The sequence below is a fragment of the Acanthamoeba castellanii genome (assembly GCF_000313135.1).
Source record: "Acanthamoeba castellanii str. Neff unplaced genomic scaffold scf7180000084709, whole genome shotgun sequence".
NCBI classification, from domain to species: Eukaryota; Discosea; order Longamoebia; family Acanthamoebidae; genus Acanthamoeba; species Acanthamoeba castellanii.
In genome coordinates, this window is record NW_004457671.1 from 5,111 (window position 1) to 15,230 (window position 10,120).

The 10,120-nt window shown below is 49.7% G+C and overlaps 3 protein-coding genes across 3 annotated transcripts in view; 2 read left to right on the forward strand and 1 right to left on the reverse strand.

The window, feature by feature from the left end:
• Nucleotides 1-4,708: 4,708 nt before the first annotated feature.
• On the reverse strand, nucleotides 4,709-5,533 carry ACA1_143050 (uncharacterized protein; the record flags this gene model as incomplete). Its single annotated transcript, XM_004353441.1, has 3 exons — nucleotides 4,709-4,997; nucleotides 5,082-5,272; nucleotides 5,387-5,533. The coding sequence occupies 3 exons, from the start codon at nucleotides 5,531-5,533 to the stop codon at nucleotides 4,709-4,711; spliced, it is 627 nt and encodes a 208-aa protein (XP_004353493.1).
• A 1,429-nt stretch (nucleotides 5,534-6,962) lies between these two features.
• On the forward strand, nucleotides 6,963-8,204 carry ACA1_143060 (uncharacterized protein; the record flags this gene model as incomplete). The annotated part of the gene is made up of 1 exon (XM_004353442.1): nucleotides 6,963-8,204. One exon carries the CDS (start codon nucleotides 6,963-6,965, stop codon nucleotides 8,202-8,204), a length of 1,242 nt encoding a protein of 413 aa, XP_004353494.1.
• Nucleotides 8,205-8,642: 438 nt separating this feature from the next.
• ACA1_143070 (ATPase, AAA domain containing protein) overlaps nucleotides 8,643-10,120 on the forward strand; it is a gene marked incomplete at both ends in the record, with an annotated part of 6,274 nt that continues 4,796 nt past the window's right edge. The window contains 6 exons of the mRNA XM_004353443.1: nucleotides 8,643-8,807; nucleotides 8,905-8,985; nucleotides 9,103-9,139; nucleotides 9,252-9,464; nucleotides 9,720-9,788; nucleotides 9,892-9,992. Of these exons, the coding sequence (XP_004353495.1) occupies nucleotides 8,643-8,807; nucleotides 8,905-8,985; nucleotides 9,103-9,139; nucleotides 9,252-9,464; nucleotides 9,720-9,788; nucleotides 9,892-9,992 (666 nt within the window). The remainder of the gene's footprint in view (nucleotides 8,808-8,904; nucleotides 8,986-9,102; nucleotides 9,140-9,251; nucleotides 9,465-9,719; nucleotides 9,789-9,891; nucleotides 9,993-10,120) is intronic.

The window sequence follows — 10,120 nt, forward strand, 5'->3', positions numbered from 1 at the left end:
TCGACCTTGGTGGGTTCCTCGTCGTCTGCTTGATCCAGGCCATGATGCAGTTCGCGCACGGCCCGGGTTCGAAGAAGGCTCCCGCTTCGGCCGTGGCGGGTCAAGGGCGAGGACGAAGAGCTACTCGATGTCGATGTTGAAGGTGGCGGAGATGGAGAGGGAGAGGAAGAAGACGGCGAGGCGCCGAGAGCAGAAGCAGTTCCATTCATCTCGCCTTCACCTTCTCGCCCTCACTTTTCAGAATCTTTTAGCAGCCACCTTCCCTCCGGAAAATGGATGGATTTCTCAGAGAGATGAATCGTAGATGACGCGGGGGGGCTGCCTTCCAACCTTCAGGCCTCTCCGTCAGCCCACTTTCCCCTGGTTCTGTTTTTGGAGATGCCGCCGGCACACGCCTCTCGATCCAAAGGTGGCCATGCCCCTTTTTTGCGCTGAGCCTTGCCTGGAAACGAATACGGTAGTATCAACAACTACTTTTTTTATTTTTTTATTTTAAGTTGGATTTTTATTGAGTCCGTTACCGCCAGCTTAAGGGTCAATCCCTTAAGCGACTGCACGTTGGTGAAAGTTTCCATCCTCGGCCGGGTCGTTTCTCCTCGTGGTAACACCCACTCTGTTTGTTGTCTTATTCCTCTATCCATTCTGTTCTTCTTCTATTTCCATGTGTTCTCTTGTTATCTCCTCTTCCTCTTCGTTCTCTTCGTCTATTCTTGTTACGTGGTTGTGTTCTATCTCTGTTTTTTCTATTATTAATTTCGCTCGTGCTCTATAGATATTCACTGTTCCTTGTGCATACTCACTGGTATACTCTATCATCCAGTTCTTATTTTGTTTTTCTACTATTCCTTCCTCCTGTTCCTCTCCTTCTTGAGTGCTCTGTTTACAACTGTTTCTCTTTCTATTGTTTCAGCGGGGGGTATTGGCTCATTTCCTTTTCATACCTTGGTTCGGTTCCAGTGTTGGGGGCGTCCCCCTTGCAGTACTACCTCCTTCCTCTTCTCTCTTTCTCTTCCTGTTTCAAGCATTTGTCTTTTGGGCTTTCCCAGCCCATTCCCTTGGGAGGAGCCCAAGGAGGATCACTGCCTTACAGCAGCTGTCATCTCCGACCCACACTCCAATGCTTGTTGCCTGTCTGTGCGTTTCGTCAATGATTTTATATATCTTTTTAAGTGCCTTTTCTCTTATTTCTTTTGTCTTGTCACATCTCCCTAAGGTGTGTGGTACGTCCTCAACAGCCTCTTTACACAGGGGGCACCACACCCCTTCATTGTTCATTGCCTCTTCAGCATCCATGGTACAATTCCTCATCCACCATACATGTGTTCCAATCACACTTCTCCTCAATCTCATTTTGTGGATAAGATTTAGATTTTTCTCATCTTTATAATTCGGTCTATGGGTCAACTTCCAAGCCACCTTCCATGCGACTTCATCTTTTGTCGTGATGCCCTCACACATCTTTGATTTAAGCCCCTTTTTGTATATTTTGTTGTTAGTTGATTTGATTAGTCTTCATGTGCTTGAGTCCCTCCACTGTCCATCTATGTATACCCCCATATCTGTTTCATGATCTTTTAGGTGGGTGAATGTTGGAGGGTCTGGTTTTTGTGTGCCTGCACTTGCTAGCGCGTCAGCTGCTTTGTTTCCCTTCACCACTGTGCTGAATAGGGGTCCCCACTTTTCTTTCATCATCTGGAACCTTTTGTTCCACGCTTTGTCGTTCTTTCTAGACACTAATTTCTGTTGGATGTGGCTATAGATATGTGAGCACTGTGTGAACCATCCTTGTTCTGTTCTTTTCCTGATCTCTTTGTGTATTCTCCTTTCAACTGTGCATCTGGTGTGGATGCTCCTCTGGTATGGGTGGTCTATTAGTTGTTTTACAAGTATGCATACTGATTCATTATCTGTTATAATGTGTATATCTGGCATGTCTGCAGCGATCTTGAGCGCTTGGAGCATGGCCTGTAGTTCGGCGTTGTTGGATGTTTGGTCTCCGACAGTGTGCTCTGCTGTGTTCAGCGGGCTATTGGCTGAGAAGTACACTCCAAACCCCACCTTCTCCTTTGTCTTAGATCCATCTGTCCACACAAGTGTTTTGTCATTGATTCCTTTGTGGACTAAATCCCCTCTTGCTAACCTATTAACCTTCCACTGTTTCCATTGCATTCATATTTTGTGTAGGATTCTACTTTGCAGCATATCCTGACATGTATTACACATTGCATTAGGTCTACTTGTTTCCTTGTAAGGTGTCTCCCCCATGGTCGCCATTACCTCTTTAAATGGTTTCAGTTGGGGGTTTTGGGGGATCATGTCTCTTAGTCATTGGAGTTGTGTGTCATTCATTACTCCATGTGCGTTTTTCCTTGCATTGTGTCGGTTTAGTTGCATGGGTTTACTGATCTCCTGTGGTAGTTCTAAGTTGTTGCATATGTCATCCTTTCTTTCTTTAGTTTCCAGCACTAGATCCAGTTTGTACTTCCTCACCACTGTTATGAGATGGTATGATGTCAGCATTCTCCTTCCTTCTCCCCCATCTTCCACTCCTTTGATAGTGAATACCTCTCTCTCTCCAATGTGTCATATGCAGCTCATGTTATTAATGATAGCACGCTGGCCTAGTGAGTCTGGTCCTTTCAGGACTTGGTTGATCGCACACCCTAGGAAGACTGCGTCCTGCATGTTTTCCATACAGGTAAGCCCCATTCCCCTGTCTTTCATTTCCATCCATAACCAGTTGGATGGGCAGTCCCTTCTTATTTGTAGTGCATGCTTAACCACCTTCTTCATGATTATGTCTATTTTCCAGAGGAGTGGGGTGGTGTAGTTCACAATACTCATACCATATTCTACCACCATGCTTGTGATCACATTTATCAGGTGCGTCTTTTGTGATGCTGTTATTTGTTTGTGGTACAGCCCATTTATTATCTGGTTAAATTTCTTGTTGATTGTATGTATGTGGGTATCCCACTTTAGGTCAAGCGCCATATGAATTCCCAGGTATTGGTACGTTCCCTCTGGCTTCAGTTTTTCAACTTGGTTGCCCTTGTTGGTTATTGGTGTGAAAGTGCTACTGACGTCATTCGTGGTGTATGCTGATTTGGTGGCTTTTATTTGTAGTCTGCTATCCTGACAGAACTTACTCAGTTCCATCCATAGTTTGTTCATTCCATCTGCAGTCTCACTAAGGATTGCAATGTCATCCGCGAAGGCTATTGCTCCAATTATATTCCTGCTCTCCATTTGGTACCCACTCTTGTTCTGGTGTAGTTTTTTGATGATTGGGTTGACGAATATATTGAAGAGCAGGGGTGAGAGTGGATCTCCTTGTCTTATGCCCTGTGTGATGTGAATAGGATCTGTCTTGCCATAGTTGGTAAATATACTAATGGTGTTATCCATGTACATGTTCCTGATCAGGTTCACCAGGTTCAGTGGGAATCCATACACTGTGAGGGTGTTGTACATTCTTTCCAATGGGACACTATCATAGGCTCCAGCTATGTTGATGTAAGTAATGTGTATTTGCTTGTTCATATAGTTCGCCTCCTCCATCACTCCTCTCAGTGCATGTATTTTTCGTCAGTCATGTCCCTTTCTTCTAATCTGGGTACATGTTTTGTTGCTTTTAGGAGTCTCCAGAGAAGCTTCTCTTGTGTGTTCTGTTCCAGGTTCACTTTGGCTCTTAGCAGCACCACTGCATCTATTCTGTTGTGTACCTCCTTCCTCCTTTTCCTTTCCTGTCCCCAGTTCTTGTTTGACATTACACTTTGTTTGTTAGGTTGGTGATCTTCTTTTGCAGTCCTCTGTCAGATGATCCAGTCCACCGCCAGTACTAGTGATTCTGAAATGGTCCTTGCACTCCTGTTTATGTCTTTGTCAGTGGGGTTCCCTTCTAATGTGAATTCCTTGTACTTCAGGTCATTGCATACATCATTGTTGAACATATTCCATTCGTCCATGGATAGGTTGGTAGGTATCCTCCTCTGTTCTACTTGTTCTCCCTTGAAGGTATGTAACAGTTTGTTCTTCTCCTTTTTATATGTACCTATCTTCTGGTCTTTCTGATCCAGTGTCATGTTCCAGTCTCCCCCCAGTATTTTATCTCCTTTGATTTCCTTTGTCCATTTGGTCAGTCTCTTATAGAAGTCACACTTCTCTTTTGTTCTGGTTGCTGGTGTGTAAACGCTCACTAGGGTTAGTGTATTGTTGTTTGTGATTATCTTTGCTGTGCTGATTCTTCCTTTCGCCCAATCCTCTGTAGGCGTAATGTCACTTACCAGTCCCATCAAGTCATTGTGTATCAGCACAGCTGTCCCCCACTTTGCTGTGAGTCTGCGTGTAGCAAGTGGGTGAACCAGTGGTTTGTTCTTTGTTGGTAGTTCTAATTCCATATCCATTTGCTCTTCTTCGTTCTCCATTTGTACTTGGTTTTTTTGAATATATCTCTGTGAGAGACAGTTGTGGAAGCCCTTATATCCGTCCAGTGTTGCATATCTCCCTTTAGTTTTGTCGCACTTAAGTTCTTGTATCATTATTATGTCTGGATGGTGTTTGTTGGCCCACTCCTGTAGTTCGGCTTTCTTGTCTTCCCAACCCCCATTTATATTTATGGTAATTATCTTAAGTGTTTTGTTTTTAATCAAATTGTTCTCAACGCCTGTGGAGGGTAAAGGTTCATTTGTTGGTGTCATGTTTGTCATCACAGTGTCTGGGTGTGGGGGACAGGTTGTTCCTCCGGTGGTGTGTTGGTCCATTTCTTGTTGACGATGTCAACTTTGCACAGGTTGATCCCATCAAAGGTGATCTCCCCTTTTTTCTTGTCCAAGTGGATGGCGTCTTCAAGTGACTTGCACAGGACATGTGCACAACCCTTGAACTGTTTGTTCTTCTGGTTGTGGATGAGGTGTATGGTGCAGTGCATGTGGTGCACCTTAAGGAGCAGCTTGCTGATTATGGTGGGTGGCAGTTTGGTCAGTCCCCTGATCCACCTGGTTGTTAAACATAGCCAAGGTTGTTTGTGAGGATTGTGCTTAGTGTTGGTGTTGTGTGTTTCTACCATGAACGGCAGGTACCTGTTTTGGTCAGAGTGTCTGTAGATGGAGATCATCTTCTGGTGTGGTCTCTTGTTCTTGTTGTAGATATAGTGCTTCTTGAGGAAGGTGTCCAGGTGGTCCATCGTCCAGAATTTGATTATGTAGCCTCCCATGATAGTGGTATCTACGTTCTTGTATGGCGTCTTGAGCACACCACACTCTTGGATTATCTGCATCAGTTCTAGGCCACTCCCATCCATGATAATCACTAGGGGTCGTTCACGCCCTGCCAGTGTACGATGGGATATCACTCTGACCCCATCAACAATGGTGCCAAGATTCACCTTCACCAGCTCAGCCCAGACTTGGTCAGCATCAATGTGTCTGTTGAAGACCAGGGTGGCACACTGCTTGTGGGGCTTGATGGTGCTTCCTGCTTCCTCATCAAAGTCATCCAGGATCTTCTCAATGAACTGTTGGTAGTCCCCCATGTTGTCAATTGGGGTCTTCCAGATCACTACAACCAGGACCAGTTGATCCAACATATCATTGACCATCTGATGGAGTAGGGTATTGAGCCCCCCAACCTGCACGGCCAAGATGATCCCATCCTGGTGCGCCTCCTTGAGGCATCTCTTCTTCTCAATGTTCTTGAGTAGGGCATCCGACCAGCGTTCAGCGTTGTTCAGCTGCCTCATCATCAGTCAGTCGTCATTGTCCAGGCGGTATGTCAGGCAGGGTGCGGGTCTCCTGGTCTCCAATCAGTGGCGCCTCCTAGCATTCTGGATGTTGCTAAGCCTTTGTACCTCCACTTCCTCCTCAGACACTCCCAACGTCAGTTGAAACTCTCAGATTGCCTGCAGTAACTCTGCAACCTTAGTTTTTTCCTTCAAGCTGGCCCAAGAGTCCACCAAGTCTGTCTTCTTCCTCTTCTTCGTTCTGTCCTCTTGCTCATTGTTGCTGATCCCATCTTCATCTGGGTCTGAGTTGTTTTCTTGTTCTTCTTCTTCTTCCTCTTCTCCATTTTTTTCACTCATACTCATCTCATCCATCTCCATCCTCTTCCACCGTGTTGGGTTGAGTAGATTTATTTTGTTGTTCTCCGGCTCAATACATTGTCTAAACAAGGGTGTTTCCATCCGCCACTTTACCTTTTTAGGTATGTCTAGTTTTTTAAGCCTTCGTTTTCGGAGCTTTGAGGTGTCTTTTAAGGTGTGGTTATTACGTTTATTAACATAGTGTTGTGGCGTCTTATTTATTATTAGTTTGAGAGGGGTTGTTGCTGTTGCTGTTGTGTAGTTAGTTGGTATTAGCAGAGGAGTGGCGTTTTTATGTGTATTTAAGAGGGGGGAGGGGGACACGAATGATGTGGAAAGGGTTAAATGGGTTAATGAGTTTGCAGGTGTGCCAGTATACAAGTGTAAGGACACTATAATAGCATGTGACCCCGTTGATACATGGTTGGTCATCCACCGGCTCAAAAATCCATCTCTTTCAAACCATCATTTGATGCGTGTGCCTCTCCCGGCTCCATCTTTTTCCAGTATCAACAACTACACGCTTGCGATCAGCATTGCGACCATCCGCGTGAATGGTTTGGGGTTCTCCTCCATCATCTTTGGCTTGGTTGTGTGTTTTTTTATTGTTTTCATGTGCTGAATTTTTCTGCAACATTCATGAAATTTGGGCTGGCTCTCCAAACTCGCAAGGAATGTGGAGAGGTGGACCAATCAAAGAGGACGTGACGTCACGCTCTTTTGGTCGTTCTGGTTCGCAATCTCGGCACTTTGAGCCTCAAACGCCACCAACACTGTAACACACCCAGCTAAGCCCCGTCCGGTCATGGCCCGCCCTTCCCACCATCATGAATTCCTCCTCCTACTTGCAGTTGCCTTCCTATCTGTTGGGCTGGCCCGGCAGATGCCCGACCCACACCGCTACATGCCGCACTCCTTTCTCAAGGTGGACACCACCAGACTCGACCAGTGGCGCCCGGCTCTAGACGACGCCGCCACCGACGCCGTGCGGGTCATCAACTCCCACCGCCCGCGCGACCAACACCTCGCCCTGGACCAGGTCCAGACCGACGGTGTGCAGGTCGGGCGCGCCCTGGCCTTCTCCGGCACCATCGAGCTGGCCGACCACCACCACCCTCCACACCCCTCGGCCTACACCTTCACCCAGCACTCGGACTTCATCCACCTCCAGCCCGTCCAGCCCCTCGCGCCGCTGTGGGCACTGCCCTCACCCAGCGCTTCGCTGAAAACTGAGCCCGTCGATCAGCTCCCCCAGCCCGACGAGGACCCCGTGTTCCCTGAGGTGGAGCTCGAAGGTCCGCTGGTGCTCCATCTCGACCAGCAGCTGTACGACCCGGTCCTGCGGCTGCCGCACTCGGTCGAGGTGGGCGCAGTGCGGGTCATCAGGGTCGGACCCGGCGTGCGGCTGCGCGTTGGCGGCGTGAGCCAGATGAAGCTACGGTCGTCGCTCGACGTGCAGCGCAACATCAAGCTGCTCGCGCTGATGGACGAGAACAACGCCACGACAGCCAATCTTCATCAGCAGGGCGAAATGGACGTGCCTGAGCTCGAGCTCAAGCTGGTCGACCAGGGCCGGGCGTTCCGCATGTGGTCCTCATCGGCCGAGCGGGTCAAGGCCAAGAGGCGATCGGCCCACGTGCTCGAGCTCCTCCCAACTGCCGCCAGCCCCTCTGCTGACGTCAGCAGCCAGGTTACGACGACCAGCCACGGCCGCACCGATCTGGCGCCTAGGTCCGCCTCTGATGCGAGCCTGTGGGTCCTGTCTCAGGCCAACCTCCTACGGGGCGTGATAGGCGCCTTTGCCCAGGCGGCCGAGGAGCAGCCGGTGGTACTGCGTCGCGTGGTCGAGGCCAAGGCCGAGGCCGTCAGCGTGCTCGTGATCCCGATGACCCTCAGGGAGCAGCCCCACAACAACCATGGCGGCAAGACGTCTCAGTGGCAGGTCGTGGTCACCCGCGGCGCGGACGGCAGGCACACGGTGGTGTCGCACCAGCAGCTGGTCCAGCAGGAGAGCCACGTCACCGTGGCGCCGTGGGTGTGGGCCAACACGACCACGCCGGCGGTCATGCGCACCGTGCAGCTCCTCGAGAAGAATGCCCACCGACCCGCCCAAGCATCCAGCTGAAGATGCATCTCTTCACCATTCTGCTCACATTCGTGAAGTGCTCACGAATTGTACAAACAAGATTAAAGCTACTGTTCCCCCACATATCCTTTTGAACAAGAGGCCAGGCTGAAACTGGGCATCAGCGTGGGCCAGGCCTAGGCTTGAGATGGGTCACTCTGAAAAACAGAGAATGAGCGGACCGAGCATCTGCAGCCTGGATACTCGTCGTGATGGAGGCCTCAAGAGAGGTTTGCAGAGCTGCAAGAGAGTTTGCAAGAAGTCAGTTCCTGCCGAGCCACTGTTTCCTTGTTTTTGCAATCCAAATAGGAATAATATTGCTCACAATTGTAATTGTAATTGGCCAAAAAAGCAAACCCAAACAAAGTTGAAACCAAGAAATATTCAGAACACCATTTGTTGTGTTTCGTTGCTGACGGCACAAGTACAAGCAAGACGATGGAGAGCAGCGTGGACGAGGGCCTGTTGGCCGTGGAGCCCTTGGGCAAGGCCTGGGTGCTGAAGCAATTCGACGAGAACCCTCGCCTGCACCGTATGCTCAGCCCTCCGGTGGTGGACAGGCTCACCAACCAAGCGCTGGCTGTCCCCTATGCCAGTGATTTGGTACCGCCCAACACCTTCTTCCTCATCGTTGATGTTGCGGTAGCACCAATTAATCTCGTGAATTTATTTTATTTTATTTATTTTTCACTGCCAAAAGGAGTACTTGCATGACCTGGAGGTGGACATGGTACTCAAGAAGACGCTACTCGGTCTCGAAGATCTGCAGATTGGCCAGGAGGTGCCCCATCCCCCTCCACCAGCATTTTTCTGTGAATCTTTTCTTATTTCATTAACCTCCGCTCCCTGCTGGCGCTGACGTCACCATTTTCACTTCTTCCCTTGTCGTCGCCCACAGCTGAGCTTTTTCAAGAAGAACCAACTCGACTCCGAAGGTACATTCGATCCCACGCGTACGGCACGGTTGCGCTGTGCTTCGTCGCTCACGACACGACACGACACGACACGACACGACACGACACGACACGACACGACACGACACGACAGCGTGCCAGCAGTACACGGCGGCGCTCAATGCGGTCAAGGCCAACTTTGGGAGGGGCGTGGCGAAGAAGCTGCGGCACCATGCTCCCGTGGACACCAAGCCGCAGGAGAGGCAGGGCCGGCCCCTGCTCCCGCGGCTGGTCCGACTGGCCATCAAGTTCGGCCTGAGCGAGAAGGAAAAGCTGGCCCTCAACTTCATCGTCGTACAGGCGATTGGTACCGATCACTCACGCGTCTCTCGCTCTGCATCATGCGTGTTCTCACCGCACGACACACACGACACACACGACACACACGACACACACGACACACACACACACACAGGGCAAGAGTTCACACGCTCAGGCAATGTAAAGCTGACAATGAGCGACAGAATCATCGCCAACCGGTTTGGTATTGGTTTCCCTCACTGTGAAGAAAGAAAGCGTCGACTCACGGTTTTTGCGGTCTCTCGTGTCGCGTCGTGACCAGGTGGAGGAAGGAGGAGCAACTACAGCTTCGAGTCCCTGCTGCGCTATTCGGACATGACCATCAACGAGGGTACGCCGTGTTTCAGTGTCTCCGCTCCCGCCATACATCACCTTTGCTCTCTCTCCCTCTTTCACAACTGACGCCCAACCCTATACGCCCGCACGGCACACAGCCATTGCATTCCTCAAGTCGACCAGGCCCTACCTCACTCAGGGACTGTTCGTTGTCGATAAGACCAGCCCCATGCAAAACGATTACATCGACATTCCTCATGTACGTCGTTGCCCTCATTGCGCGTGTCGTCGTGTGCGCCGTGCGTGGTGTGTGCGCGTGCAGTGCTAGTGCTAGTGCGAGCCTGTGTTCATGGTCTTGGTTGTCTTCTCGCTCGCCCCACAGGAAAC